The sequence below is a fragment of the Rosa rugosa genome, chromosome 5, assembly GCF_958449725.1.
Source record: "Rosa rugosa chromosome 5, drRosRugo1.1, whole genome shotgun sequence".
NCBI lineage: Eukaryota > Viridiplantae > Streptophyta > Magnoliopsida > Rosales > Rosaceae > Rosa > Rosa rugosa.
The window spans coordinates 52,021,327-52,036,647 of record NC_084824.1 but is presented as its reverse complement, the minus strand read 5'-3'; the positions used below and the strand labels follow the sequence as shown (position 1 = coordinate 52,036,647).

General features: G+C 36.9%; 1 protein-coding gene and 1 non-coding gene across 3 annotated transcripts; both read left to right on the top strand.

The window, feature by feature from the left end:
• The first annotated feature begins 368 nt into the window (after positions 1-368).
• Positions 369-2,415, top strand: LOC133709394 (UPF0481 protein At3g47200-like). Of its 2 annotated transcripts, none has more exons than XM_062135122.1 (2): positions 369-527; positions 680-2,415. In XM_062135122.1, the coding sequence occupies exon 2, from the start codon at positions 732-734 to the stop codon at positions 2,208-2,210; it is 1,479 nt and encodes a 492-aa protein (XP_061991106.1). In that variant the 5' UTR covers positions 369-527; positions 680-731; the 3' UTR covers positions 2,211-2,415. The 2 variants fall into 2 exon arrangements, with proteins under 2 accessions (XP_061991106.1, XP_061991107.1); XM_062135123.1 differs by having other exon boundaries at positions 380-527; positions 689-2,415.
• Positions 2,416-13,280: 10,865 nt separating this feature from the next.
• On the top strand, positions 13,281-13,381 carry LOC133713262 (small nucleolar RNA Z103). The gene has a single exon (XR_009847928.1). It is a non-coding gene; the product is annotated as a small nucleolar RNA Z103 (small nucleolar RNA).
• The last annotated feature ends 1,940 nt before the right edge of the window (positions 13,382-15,321 follow it).

Here is a 15,321-nt window from a genome sequence, read left to right as displayed (position 1 = left end):
TCTCAGTGGCCCAAAATTCGTGTACTGTTCTTAAAAATTTCCCTTTCTAGCATGACCACTTGAGAATATGTGGAAAGTCGGGCAAATGACCGATACTACTTGAAGGATTCCTCTTTAGATAATAGGGGCTGTAACTTTGACGACGGCGATCACATTACTGGATTACTGTCAAACATGTGCTGTACTATTTGGTGTAGGTACCAGTCATGGAAGAGTAATTAATTCGACTATTAAAGGGTTACCTAAGAAGCGGACTTTGAGTCACGATTTTCGAGGTCTTCGCAGTTGCAAGTATTGATCAACTTTAATTGAATTATTCAGTGCCTGCGTAAACGACAAATACTTGCAACAACTTTCCCTCATCAGTCTAGAATTTCTAGATCCATCCATCCATCCTGTTATAAATAAAAGGAACTGGTTTGCCGCAAAATCCACACTAACCCAAACCAAACTCAATCAATTTCTATAGATTCCCCTTCTCTCCATTGATCTACTGCAAATTTCTCTCACAACCCTCCCTCAGCTAGGTACAATTTATAGTAATGTTTTCCTTTTTCATTGCTAGCTAGCTAAGTATGGGGTGTATATATACTCTTTACATGCAGTTTGTATTTTATTCATTTCGTTTTCATTTCTAGGTAATTAGATTATATGCTCCATTAATTACAACTTGTTTCAGCCTTTTCAGGAGATCGAACTGATTAGTTGGGGATTGATCATATATAGCACTCATGTCCGCAAATCATAGAAGTGGTAGAGATCATACAGTTATCGATATTCTCGATGACAGCGAGAAAAGCACGAATTGCATCTTCAGAGTTCCTAACGTGCTCTGGAGACAAAATCCAAAAGCATATACACCTGATGTTGTTTCAATCGGACCTTTTCATCATTATCTAGAAAAGCGAGGGAAGAAGGAAGGTCAAGGAGGCAAGAAAGGCAATGGCGAAAAATATTTCCAACTTATGGAACGAGTGAAAACTCGCTATTTGAATGAAATTCTCGCTGGTATGCAGAATATAACTATGGAAGAGTTGACAGCCAAAGTTACTGAGCTCTCAGATCAAAAGAATGAAGGCGATTTTGAGCAACGCGCGCGCAATTTTTATGCAGAGCCACTTCATTTTTCCTCTGAAGAGTTCATCAAGATGATGATAGTTGACGGTTGCTTCCTAATTCAACTGTTTCGGAAGTGTGACGATCCAAAACTCAGGGCCTTATATGACCCGGTGTTCAACATGGACTGTATGTTTCATTTCCTATGCCATGACATTTTGCTCCTAGAAAATCAACTACCTTGGTTTGTTATCCACATTTTGTATGACCTTACCCATGATATATACCGTGATGAAGCTTCCCTCTCTATTCTCATCATGAAAGCGCTCAGCATACTACCATCACTGAAGCAAAGTTGCTCATCTTATAATAAGCATCTCCGCCGAAACAATTGTCATTTTGCTGCTGATTATCTGCACATACTTGATCTGATAAGAAGTTCCATAGTAATTCCATTAAGGACCATAGAAGAGAGACCGCATAAAGCAGCTGGAAAAGAATCCATGTCCAACCCTGAAGAGCATGAAGTTGACTCTGGGAACAAACACAAGGGAAACAATGAAGTCGTTCATGAAGCTATCCTTGACCCAGATCTACACCAAATTCGTACCGCAAGCGAACTCTCAAAGGCAGACATTAAATTCAAAAGCGTCGAAAAGAAGAGCATAATGGACATCCAATTCAAAGAGGGTAGGTGGTACAGGAATGGGATTCTTGAGATTCCACCGCTAAACGTTGGAATGTCATCGGAAACATTATTCAGGAACCTCATTGCAATTGAGCAATGCTACCATGGCTATTCAAACGAGATAACATCTTATGCTATCTTTATGGATAACCTCATCTCTTCAAAGGAAGATATGGAATTACTCTGCAAGAAAAAAGTAATAGGTAACTTGATGAGTGATGAGGATGGCTGTAAGTTTTTCAGCAACCTTTACAAGGACATCCCGCACAACAAGTTCTACTATGTTGAGCTGTGCAAAAAAGTGAATGCTCGTTACAATATGAGATGGTATACATGGTTGGCTTTACTCAAGTTTGAAAAGTTTTCTAACCCCTGGAAGGTTTTGGCTTTCGTGGTAGCTATTATCGCTTTGACTCTCACCGCGTGGAGTCAGACAAACCTCATTCGGATTAACTGGCATAAGTGAAGTTTACTAGCTAGCTAGTTATTCACATTGCATGGGTTTCTCACTTTCTCTCTGTGTGGCTGTTTTTGTTTTTGAGATATTTGAGTGTACCCCTTATATATATGTCATTTTAATTACGGTTGACGGTAATGTTTCGATGTATATATATGTCATTGTAGCTCTACTTGCATCTTAATAAGAATTATAATTTTCTCTTGTTTGCTTATGATAATGCCTAAATAGGAATTCTATTGCTTTTTCTCTCTTTGACAAAAAACAAAAAACTTTATTAAATGCCTAAATAGGAATTCTATTGCTTTTTCTCCTTTGGCTATCAGTCGTCCCGATCGAAGATATGAAAATGGATTGACCTTTAAAGCTTTTCTTTGGGTCCATCTGTCAATTTCAATATAGCAATGACAACGTCAACAGCGCGAGCAGAAAGTTTACAATATTACTAACAGAGGAAAAAAAAAAAAAAAAAAGGGCCTCTGAAGGCCTACCACGGCTTAGTAACAGTACAGCTCGAACCGAACTGATTATTCAAATTACGGTTTTGTCATTCTTTTGTAATAATTTACATGTTTGCCATTCACGCTAAGGTGTGTATTAGTGTAAGCGTCAAATATTTTCTGTTTCTTTCGCTCTCCGTTGGAAGCTTCTCTATCTACACCGACAACAACTCTTCCATATTGTTTTCAAGAAAACATGTATGCCACTTAATCAAGCTTAACAACCAAGATCAATGTGGTTTTGTGTTTTTTGACTTTGTTTTCAGTTTAATTTGATCGTTATTTGATCTCCAATTTGTGGGAATCTGATTTTTTGTTGTTGTTCTTTTTGTCTCAATTTTTGTGATTGAAATTCTTTTTGGGTTTGCTCATGGGTAGTTAATTCAGGTCTTTTAGGTGATCGGTAAAGGATTGGATGTTTCAAAATTAAATACTTAATCATAAAGAGTGAGGATTTGAATCATTTTGTCACTATGCCAAAAAGTCTATCAGACGACAAAACTGTTATATCGTATAAAGGAACTCAAATATGTCGTCTAGTACAGTGTCGTGTCTTGGGGGTATCAGACGACAGAAACAAATAAAAGTCGTGTGTTGTCTGATGAGTTTTGCATTTAGAAACCAATGTGATCTATATCTTTAAAAACAGTAACACAACAGTTTTGTGTTGTATGAGAAACAAAACAACCAGAATCTTATGTAAATTTTATTGTGTGAAGCATATTTGCAAGATAGATTTCTGGTTAATTGTGTGGTGTGAATGCCCTTAAGTAAGAAATATGAAGACTCATATGTAGTGTCTTCTAAATGCCATTAATAATGACAGTTAACTAGCATGTCTGTTGTCTGAATTGATTCCCAACAACATATTTTTCCTGATTTCTGTGGTTGTTAAGTTGGTCCAATTAACAACATATTTGGCATTGATTTTGGTGGTTGCCTTGTATTTCAGATGACACATATTTGTATTCTTGTTGTATGACAAACATGTAATTTGAAAACTACAAAATACCATATATTCATCAAATCTGGAATCCAAGCACAAAAATACCAATATTCAATCTGTCATTGCAGCCAAAGTACATACATCCATAACTATACTAAGCCTAAGGCAAAAAACTATTATCTGGAGCAATTATACTAATTTCTGTTATGGATGATGCATGTCCAAAAGCAGATATCTACACACTAGTTATCTTGAAGCTGGACAAACATACTTTGCCCACTTGGCCCGAACCTTAAATCTATCCTTCTCGACCTTCTCCCTCTGAAACTTCAGCTAGTCCGTGTGAAATAGAAGACGCATTGACTCCATTGAGATACCAAACACACTTGCACTGTATAAAGTAGATGATGCAAAAGTTAGACATGAAACACAATGTATGTAAGTATGAACTTAACTCTCAATTGTAACATTTACTTTTCTACTTACTATATCAGCTACATCAAAACTTTCAGGCACTGAAAGTGTTAGATCTCCCACCATGGTAATGGCAATTGAGAATATGCAAGAACCAGAAAATATCAAAGAAGGTAATTGTATATTTAGCAAATTCAAATCAATACCGATATGTATCGATAATGATGTTATAAGACAATAGGTTCTTCAAATCTCAAGCTAATACACGTACAACAATATGATTATTAATCAACAACTTTTAGCTCCTTTGTCTATTAGCACCGGTGTGTAGAAATTACCTTGCTATTTTTGTAGCCTTTATCTTATTCCCAGTAACATCAGCATCTCTAATATTATCCTGCACATAAAACAATCTACTTTCTAATCAACTTCCAAGTTATAGACTTTGAAGAGCACTTAGACTAGCAACAAGTATTTTATATATTTTTTTAAATAGACTAGCAACTAAACTCATATCCTTGCAATCATGCACAAAGATATTATAGAGAATTGGCTCTTAGTACTCTTATATCTTATTAATCAGCTCACCTTCCATTCAATGACATACAAAGATTTGTAGGAGAGCATTTGCAAAGAGTCGTAAAGATGATAAAGAGAGAGAAAATTGGGCTGCCTGGTGGTGACAATAACATGAAAGTCATGTCAAGAATTTCCAAGTGGGTCTCAGCGGTACATATACATGGAGAAGCGCAGTTGAATCTCTATGAACAAAACCATCAAAGTTTATCTTCACATGATCTTCTTTGGGAGGTTCCCATCAGATTTTGGATAGACTTGAAGATTTTTGAGCTCCACCTAATTTCACATCAACAGCAGTGAAACTTTTTAGGATTGCAGCTGAGGCTGCAACAACATATGAAAGATTCTGAGTTATTCCTCTGAAGATAAGGTCATTCCTTGTCTTCCAAAACCACATTGGTACTCGTTTATGGATAGCTAATCTCAAATGGTGCTTAAACAATTGACCCAAAATGGTCTTTCGGCCTCTAGTTTCATTTACATTGTATATTCTCTGCTCACTCAGTCACTCTTAAACAAATTATCTCCCTAGCTAGAAGTATTCATTTAACTCAAACCTTGTAGGGTGTGTCATCTTGTTTTATAACCAGTGAGCAGGTGTTAGTCATTATCAAAGAAGTTCATATAAAGCAGTAGTGCATTTTGTTATTGATAACCAATTTTTTTTTACTTTTCCTCTTCTTTTTTTTTTGGGTGTAAAGAATAGGATAGTGTACGTTACAATGTCAAACCATGCAAACCAGGCTTATTGGTCAAGTCGTTAGGTGAGCAGAACTGCGAAATGACCTATTAATACTATATCATTAATTTTTATAAACAATTATCAACTTGAAAAAGTTATATGAATAAATCACACTATGATACTGCCACACACAAAATCAACATTTAACCATCATTCATGCTAAGTTGTCGCCCCTGTTGACGAGTCACTACGTTGACTCAAGGTCAAGGCTGGATGCTGATGATGCTATCAGAAAGGTGATGATGTGGCATGGTTTGTTGAATATCTAGTTGGATTTACAGGTTGTAATAAATTTGGTAAAATGGTTGTTAGAGTATTCTAGTGGGAACTATAAATACTGTTGGCTTGTAAGAATTTCTATGATCGAGGTTGTATTGATTGTAAAAACCTTCGGCTACTTTTCTGAATTTCTCTCTAGCTCTGCTTCTTCTTCGTCTTCATTTACCTTCATCTTTCACTGTGCTTAAGCATTTATGACAATCATGTTATCATGGTATTAGAGCGGGTTACCCACATGTTTGGTTTCAGCAATGGCCACATGTGCTCACCATCACCCAATATAACTTGTCCACGTGTATGGCTTGAGAAATCGCCACACGTGCGGGGGCGTGTTGAGAATGTGATAAAATATAACTCCCACATTGGAAAAATATAACTTTGCTTATGAGTTTATAAGAGTTTGGGCCACTCCATCCATTGCCAATTGGTTTTGGATGTGAACCCCAGATTACTTTATCATGGTATTAGAACTATAAGAATGGTCCAATAGCTATGGTTGCTCATAATAGCATCAATAATTTTGAGGTCACATTATTACACTCGAGCTCATCTCATCTTGATTCTGTTGCACCAATTGATGCTCAAAGATTTCCAACATCCAAAATGGAAATTAAACTAGAAAGCTCTGCAACAAGAAATGGATTCTCTGAAATTGAAAATGACAGAGGCAGTAAACTGGAGGTGCTTTTAAGGGTTGAACTTCTCCAAACACAATTGGTAAAGGTGGCTCCCAGAAGCAAAAGTCTGATTCACCAGGAGAAGCTACCATGCTTACTAGAGCCGAAAATGAAACTGTCAAGAAGCTGACATTTCAACCATTTCAAGATTTTTGTGTTTTAATTCATAGAACTGGTATGGATACATCTAGAGCTGGTATGCAAAGCATTTTGTTGTTAGAGAAAGAGTGTAAAGGTATGATCTGTTACTTCAATATGTTCCTACTTCTGAGCATACTGTGGATATTCATACTAAAGATTTACACCAGCTCGATATTGAGTACGCATAGCTCCAATCTCAGTTTGGTTAACCCCAACTGAGATTGAGGGGAGGTGTTGACAAGTCACTACGTTGACTCATGGTCAAGGCTAGTTGCTGATGATGCTATCAGAAAGGTGATGATGTGGCATATTTTGTTGAATATCTAGCTGGATTTACAGGTTGTAATAAGTTAATGGTTGTTAGAGTATTCTAGTGGGAACTATAAATACTGTTGGCTTGCAAGAATTTCTATGAGGTTGTATTGATTGTAAAAACCTTCTGCTACTTTTCTGAAATTATCTCTAGCTCTGCTTCTTCTTCATCTTTGTTTACCTTCATCTTTCACTGTGCTCAAGCATCTATGGCAATCATGTTATCAGCCCCAATCTTGATTATTTCCCTGAATCAATAATGTGAATAGATGTCTCTACAACTTCTTATCAACAATTTACACCAAACAAACACCTTGTCACAACTTTCACTAGTTGAGTGTAGCTCCGTGTACGAGCCTATCATATTATCATCAAGCCTGTCAATTCAATTTTAATTGTATCCAGGCTATTACGTACGCTGAGAGCTCATATTCCACAAGTGCAACAACATCAAGCTAATCAACACATTAGAATAAAATCCACTCTCTCAAGTAAGTTCCAATAACTTTTGCAAAAGTATCATTAAAAAAAAAAAACTTCAGAAAAGTTGTCAAAGATGAATTTTGATCCAAATATAGGTCCGATCAGGCCAGTCTTCACATTTTGAAGGCCTGAGACGAACAAATACACTAAACATTCGGGCAGAACCACTGACTAAACATTCGATGCTCACTTATTTGAAATAACCCAATCTTACAATGATAAAATAGGCGGAGTACAAAAAACTTAAATTTGGAACCACTTATGATAACCACCGGCATATTCACTTCGATCTAATGCCTGGGATCCCAAATTAGAAAACTTAGCTAACCCGAGCCCATTTACCTGATCCACCTTTGGGCCGAAATCCATGCCACAAACAAGTTTTCCAATCTGCCAATCTGGTATGGGCATCCATTCTCCTTCGTTGCCAGTTTTAGTAGACAAAAACCATAACACCGCCACCCTTGCAAAATGGTGCGTTTGAACTATCATCGCTGCACCTTGGAGATTATATTCCCTAGTCGTCGCCCCTACAGAAGTGTGCTCTCCACCGCCTGCGTCGTTTTCCGTTGCCTTTCTTGCACCACCATCTATCGCTTCACTTGTAAGGCCATGCGCCTCACACCTCCCCATGCATATCTACCTTGCATTGGACTCCTCCCACAACACCAAGCCCGATTCAGAACCACCAGTCACCCCCATTCTTAGGCAAAAGTGCAGCCATCAAAAGGTGGAGGACATGCAATGTTAAGTTGGCTTGTCTCCTTCACACAGCAGTCTCAATTTCTTCAGCCTGGATTGCAATCGAATCCCTCAGCCTCAGCGCTAGAAAAGATGCCAACGCAAAGATCACATCTCTCATTCTCTTCATCACCAAATTCATCATCTCTGTTTTCAGTCTCCCTCGTTTGGGCCGTAAACCAATTTCAACAATCATGCGATCAATGTTACAATTTGAGTTTCTAATTTATATTTGTAACACACCATAATCATAAACACAACTTGAATGTTTTAGATTGAATTTGCAGGAGCAAATGAAGTAATAAGAACAGTAGCAGAGTTTACTGCCAACTTGTGTGCTTGTAAAACTCATATAGAATTCTTGAGAACTTGCAAAAAACTTAAGCCTTATACAGTCAAGGCAAACTTAACCTACCTAACCATCTTGTGGTGTGAAATGAAAGCCTAATTTACTAGATTAAATTTGTACTTTACATCAAAATAAATATCTAGCTAATTAGTTGAGAAAACAATAATGCAAGTAGCAGATGCAACAATAGAAGCAAGTAGCTGCTCTGAGTTATCTAAGTTGAAGTTGCAAGTATTATCTTTAATAACTGAGGGTCGCTTCTGTGCTAACTGTGCTCGGCGAGACGAGATTGCTCTGGCATGGGGCATCTGCAGTGATAGCACCAAACAATTGTTGTTGATGGATGATCGTCGAGAAAACCAAAGTTGGAAGGTTGCGAGCGTACAACAATGTGGGGAGAGAAAGCCTCCAGTTAGGAGGGAGGCCAATACCGGTCCCCATAATTAAAACACCATGCTTAGGCGGCTAGGGTTTAGAAGCCCCTAAAGCATTGTATAGATCTAGTGGTATCTCCTAAAGCATTGATTAGATTCCTTTTGATTGACATATCAAAGAACAAAAACAACAAAATAGAAATCGTCAGAAGCTACATGGATCCAAGCTTTTGATGCCTACGGTGAAATTTTTTTTTGTGCCTAACTTACAGATGTCATACTCTAAATTCTTTTTTTAGGGGTTTGGAACCCAGTCAAGCTAGGCAGCTCATCCCCACGCCGATTTTATTAGATAAAGAAACATTATATAACCGGGGACATAAAACCAAAACCTCATATAATTAAGATTACATATTTTTCTTGCCACAGAAAACTCTTAAATAATCCAAAAGATCACATATATAATATAGCACTTCGACACAATCACATAAATAAGAGACATGATAATGTGTGTTTTGGTAAAACTTATGAAGAATTTTGAATCAAAAAAGAAAAACCATATTCAAAAGTTGAACAAACAAACTGAAAATGACTTGGAAAGAAATGAAAATTATCGAATATGCACTTACTCATGATCGGCCTCATATGCTTCAACAAGAAAGCCCATATAAATATATTCGCCTAGTATTCTGTTATTTGGCCCATTTTCACAATTGAATGAATTACACCAAAAGATCTGGGAATCAGCAAGGATATGCCACGACTAGTAGCTCGAGAACTAGTAACAAAAATCCAAAAGCAGCCATACATCAATCCATCAGTAAAATCTCAAAATCAAGATATCAAAATCAAAACTGCAGGTTGAGAGTTAGGACCTAATTCTTTCTGCAATATAAGGAAGAGTTGTCTGGTACACAATGAAAGGTGCACGCCTTGCTCGTGTTGGAGGCAGCCCATAAGGCCTGCAACCTAAAGAAAACAAGTATCAGACTACTAACTACAAAAAATGGGTTCAAATGTGAGAGATTTAGAAGCTGAATAATTAGTTGAACCTAAGTGATATCGTAGTACTCTTCTCCCAGGGTTTGCTAGCCTGACCCTATAGTCAAAATGCAATAGAGCATTTGCCCAAGAAGCTTTGTCCGCCCAAACCACAAATAAACACAAAGATGAACTAGCTATTGATATCCCAACACCCAAAGCTCAGAATATCAGAAGCATAAAGAGGAGAAAGATTGGGTGATGGATGAGAATGAATTGAAGATTTGAATAATTATTGAAATCAATTTAAAGATAAAATTTACTAGGTTTCAAGGTTTGGGAGAGAGTAAGAGACATTGGTATAATCAATACTGACGTCGACTTTTTTTGCGTGCTATTGGAAGAAAAAGATGACGTAAAGACGCAACCTGAGTCTAGAAATCTGAATATTTTTTTCTTTTATGTTCCACTACTTTTATATATACAATTAAATATATATATATATATATATATATATATATATATATTAAATCTTATGTAAAAAATATGGTGCCCGCCCCCCCTTTTGTTGGGCCTTGGGTTGTCGCCAATGTTGCCCATGGGCAACGACTGGCCTGGATCCAAGGAACTTTGAATCTGGGTATTCAAAACCACAGGCCAAGCGATAACCACCGGGCTACAACAACATTTTGCTATTTCTTGCATAGTTAATATATAATTGTTTGTACCCATTTTTAGAAAATCGGCCTGTAAATACTTGGTCGATAGATGAGAAAATTATGCTGCTTTTATTGATGGTATCTCAATAAAATTTAATTTTATGAGATTTTATTAGGTACTAAATATTGGATAAGAAATTGGAAGGGAAATGAATAACAGCGATATTTATTTCTCAGAATAATTAATGCCGAGATTTTATTGAGTTTGAAGGCATTGAAGACAATATGCAGAAATAAAAAGAAATCAAGCATAATGGTGCCACAAGAAGGAAGTAATAATAGTTCTTGATTTGGGTCATTAAGACCGACATATTCATTTAATTTAATTGTTCTTTTCTTTTTAAATCTTATTTTTGTAATTATATAAAAGGTTATTATCACAAATGGTACCTGAAGTTATCCTCTATTTTATCGATGGTACCTGAACTTCAATTTTGATCACAACCAGTACCCGAACTTTTCAATTTCATTTTAAATGGTACCTAGAGCCACCTTCGGTCACTATTCCGGCCAAAAAAGGCAAATCAAATAAAAAAAAAAAACAAATTCAAGGCAAGTCTATTAACAAAAAGATCATCACTATAATCGCAGCCCTTGAAATCACCAAAGATCTTCACTATGATCACCTCACATGCCGTTTTTAGTCGGAATAGTGACCGAAGGTGGCTCTAGGTACCATTTAAAATAAAATCGAAAAGTTCGGGTACTGGTTGTGATCAAAATTGAAGTTCAGGTACCATCGATAAGATTGAGGTATAGTTCAGGTATTATTTGTGATTTTTACCCTTATATAAATACGACCCTCTTAGCTCATTGTAAAGGGTCCCGACCAACACAACACAACTCAATTTCAATACATCAAATTCTCTATAATATCTTTTCATTCTTGCTCTAGCCTAGTTAAATTTTTATTGCTTTATTTACAAAACTCATTGAAAAAGTTCCTACAATTTACCTTTCAGTCTCTTTAAATTTCATGCAATTTAAATTCTTGCTCTTTTACTTGTTGCACTTTTTATTCTTGCTCTCACTTTTTTTTTTTCTTAAAGAAGCATAATAAGAGCTAAGTCATTGCTCTTACCCGAATTTATTGATATAAGAAAAAAGTGGTACATAACAAAGGGTGCTATACCAAAACCTTGCCAAAAGAAATGAACAAAAGAGGAGGACCAACAAAATTAGAAGTACAAAAAGCAAACAAAGAAAACAAATGAACCAAAACTAAATACAATAATAGAACAGTAGCACTAAAACTCCACTTTGTTACTCTGAACAAAGAGTTAACCTGAGCACCTAAAAAAATAGCAATTAAAAGCAAGTGAACACCCAAGAAATTCCTCTGCACACCCAAAAGAAAAGTTGACATAAAAGGGAACAAAACCAAGTGGCTGAGACGGTTCCTTTCTCGGCCCACAATCACTTGAAAGAAGTCAGATCAAGCGCAAATCATATCAAAATCTCACTTAGTCAATCGGCCGCGAGTTAGCACGCATGCGTAATGCAGAAGGACATTAAAATCGCAAGTCCCTTGATCGGCCTCTAATTGGGCCGAGATGATTTTGAGACGAACAATAATCATATATGTATGTATACAAAAACCCAGCTATCCAAATTCCGCCGGAGATAGTTTGCCTGAGACGGCTGTCTCAGATCAGGTTGCATCAGGGACGGCCCAGGGTCGGGCACGAACTTAGAATGCATGCAAGTTCTTGCACCAAGTTGCAACAATCATGACTATATATAACCCACAAATGCACTAAATTAAAATGGGTTGGTTTAAATAAGCCCGGGTCGATTATATTGTAATCTGGGCTTGGCCCGTACAGTCTAACGTCACGTTTGAGGTTTTGACCTTTGACTAGGGTTTTTGGGAGTGGTACGTACAAAGACACGTCACCCATTATTTTACCCTATATAAGTACCACCAACTTCACCCAAAGAAGACATAACCTCTCAGACCTTTCATCTTCTGCGCCGATTCCATAACCTCTTTAAGGGTTTCATTCTATTTGCTTATACATAGAAACAACCGTGGAGAAACCCCAAAGGCTGCCACTGCACGTAAATCTCCACGGTGTTCTGTGTAAAGCAGATGAGCAGGACCCGTACTTTCTCTCTTTCATACGCTTTGGGTCAATCCGCGTTGTTTCTTACAGGGATCGATAAATATAAAGGATTCATTCCATTTGTTTATACAAAGAGATGACTGTTGAAGAGGAAGAGGGTTAGGGAAAAAGTTTCTCTCGGATTCTTTCTCGACGTACAGTCTCTCTTTGTATAAACAAATGTACTGGATCTGATTATCAACTGTGTTTCTGAAAGGTCGTATTTTTGAGCCATGCTTACGATATTAGCTTGAATCTGATCTTACTGCAGTGGTTTTTTTTTACACCCAGTTATAGATTTTTTTTTTTTTGGTGATGCTAGATCTAATACTTGCGTGGACTGTTGTTTCCTTTGGCCTTCTGGTTGTTCCGACCACGTGATCTGACAGTTGAGTTATGAATTTGTGAACTACCAGATTACTTGTGTTGTGCATGTGTTTGGATTCTGGACCATCTCAATGGGTTAGACTATTTTTGTATATTCATGTCTTTGTGGTGGTTAGCTCTCTGGAATTGGGTACTTTGTGTGTTTGTCTTTCAGATTTGTGATGATATTGGGTTATATATGTATGTATCTTCTTGCTGTGTATTCTCTGTGGGTTGTAGGTGTTGCTAATATATAATTGAATATATGCCATGATGATGATCATGTACAATAGGTTGATTTATGTTATATTGTGCGGTATGGCGTTTACGAATTCTAATTTCTTGCTATGTGGATAAAAATATTGATGAAGATGGAAGTGATGACTATTTCCCCAGATGATCGAAGCTGAAATAACTGAGCTATTTACATCTCTGTTACACAGAGATACCAAGCCAGGTGTTTCTGATCCATCTTCATGTAATAATTTCAAATCTGTAGATTGGTTAACTATTTGATGTTTTCATTGTTTGAGTGGTTTTATGCGTGTTGTGAAATGAATGAATGAATCAGGTTAATAATTGTGATAAGGAATGTATTGGGTGAGCTTTAGGCTATCCCCTGTCAATATAAGAGTTGTTGATTATATAGTATCCTGTTTATAGTTGAAATTTAATAGGTGCTGCTGCCGAAGTTGAAGCCTTGTGGGGTGATCTACGCAGCGAACTTTACAACCCATATATATCATTCTCAATGAATCAGTCTCGCTTGAAAACTGCTTTAGTTATAGGAAAAGATATTATACCAGAATGATTTCCTTGTATTTGACGATGAGCAATATATACAGAGATTACATCTTGACAGCTAAGAATCTCTATCTAGTTAGGAGACTAAGAAGGAAAGACAGCTAACGTGATTGTTTACAGAATGAATACAGATTGATACAAATTGATGCTGAAAATATGCTAACAGATCATCCTAATTAAATGCCAATATACTTTCCAACATTAGTGATCCTAAATTCTAAAAGACATGCGTATATTGTTGAAATATTGGGGAAGAAAATGTGTCCTCAACTCGGATTTCTTTCCATTGCTAAAATGATTTATAAATGTGGCATTGTAATGAATATATTTAGGATAATTTTTCTACGTCCTCATCAGAAGAGTATAATTTGATGCCAAATGGTTTTATTTGTGTATGAAGTTGAAAATCGAGCAACCTGAAATCCTGAATGTTCTGCTTTATGGTCTATGTACATATGGTTTCGTACATGTAGGACCTCCTGTTGTTATCCACTTGAACATTCTGGTACTATTTTGTTCACACTGATCAACAAAGCTACGGACTTATTTAGGATGTGCTAGCACCAGAGACTTGGTTTTGATCTTGATCGTCAATCTTTTCTCGCAAAATCTATTTGGACCACATCCAGAAGAGAGCAGCTGGCTTAATATCTAGTGGCACATACATATTTGAATTGATATCGAAGTCGAGTTGCACTGTAGGCTCTACACGAGATCTTACCCTTAAATTGAACAAGAAAGTGACTGTTTTGGTAGCAGGGTATCCTTGTGAAGATGTCTGCTCTTATATACCAGAAACTTAAAATTGACACTTCAAAACAGTCAATCTACACTATAAAACATCCAAACGAGGTGGCTAGCTATGGCTCATCAAGGTGATGAATCATATATAGAGATGGACACGATCGAAGCGGTAAGGTTTGTACATATATGTAGTGTTCGAAAACAAATCCAATTATCTTTCAGCCTACGCAATACACCCGAAAGTCAATAACGACCAACCATGCTATTAAAGATACGCGATACAGTACTACTATAAATTCAACTTTCTTTGGCTAATGTACATCACAATTTCACAAGCAACACGATATATATATAGTTATCGTGAACACTGAAGGGTTGCGTTCGAGATGCCGTGTGCAGGTAAGAATTCGTGGCCTGAGCTCGTCGGAGCCAAGGGAAGGGAGGCGGAGAGAAAAGTTGAAAGCGAGAATGATTTAGTCGAGGCTGTCATTGTGAAAGAAGGATCATTTGTCACTCAAGATTACCGGTGTGATAGGGTTCGAATTTGGGTCGATAGACATGGCACTGTCACCAGGGTCCCTACAATTGGTTGAACTTTGGCTCTTGCGGTCAAGTTTGCTCTAGTAAAATAAGGAGATGTATGACCTTCATGCATTTTACTAATCGAATAAGAATGGTTTGATAAATTTTAAAGCATTATTGTTCTTCTTTAGTTCTAATTCCCGTACCTGTTACATGTGCTGGAAAGTTAAGCTCGGTTTCATTTTCTAGCGTGTTAATTGGAGGAAATTTGGCACTCCACTTGTTTCTAATACTAGACTACTTTGTGTAATTATATTTCTCTTTTCAATTGTGGATGTTCCA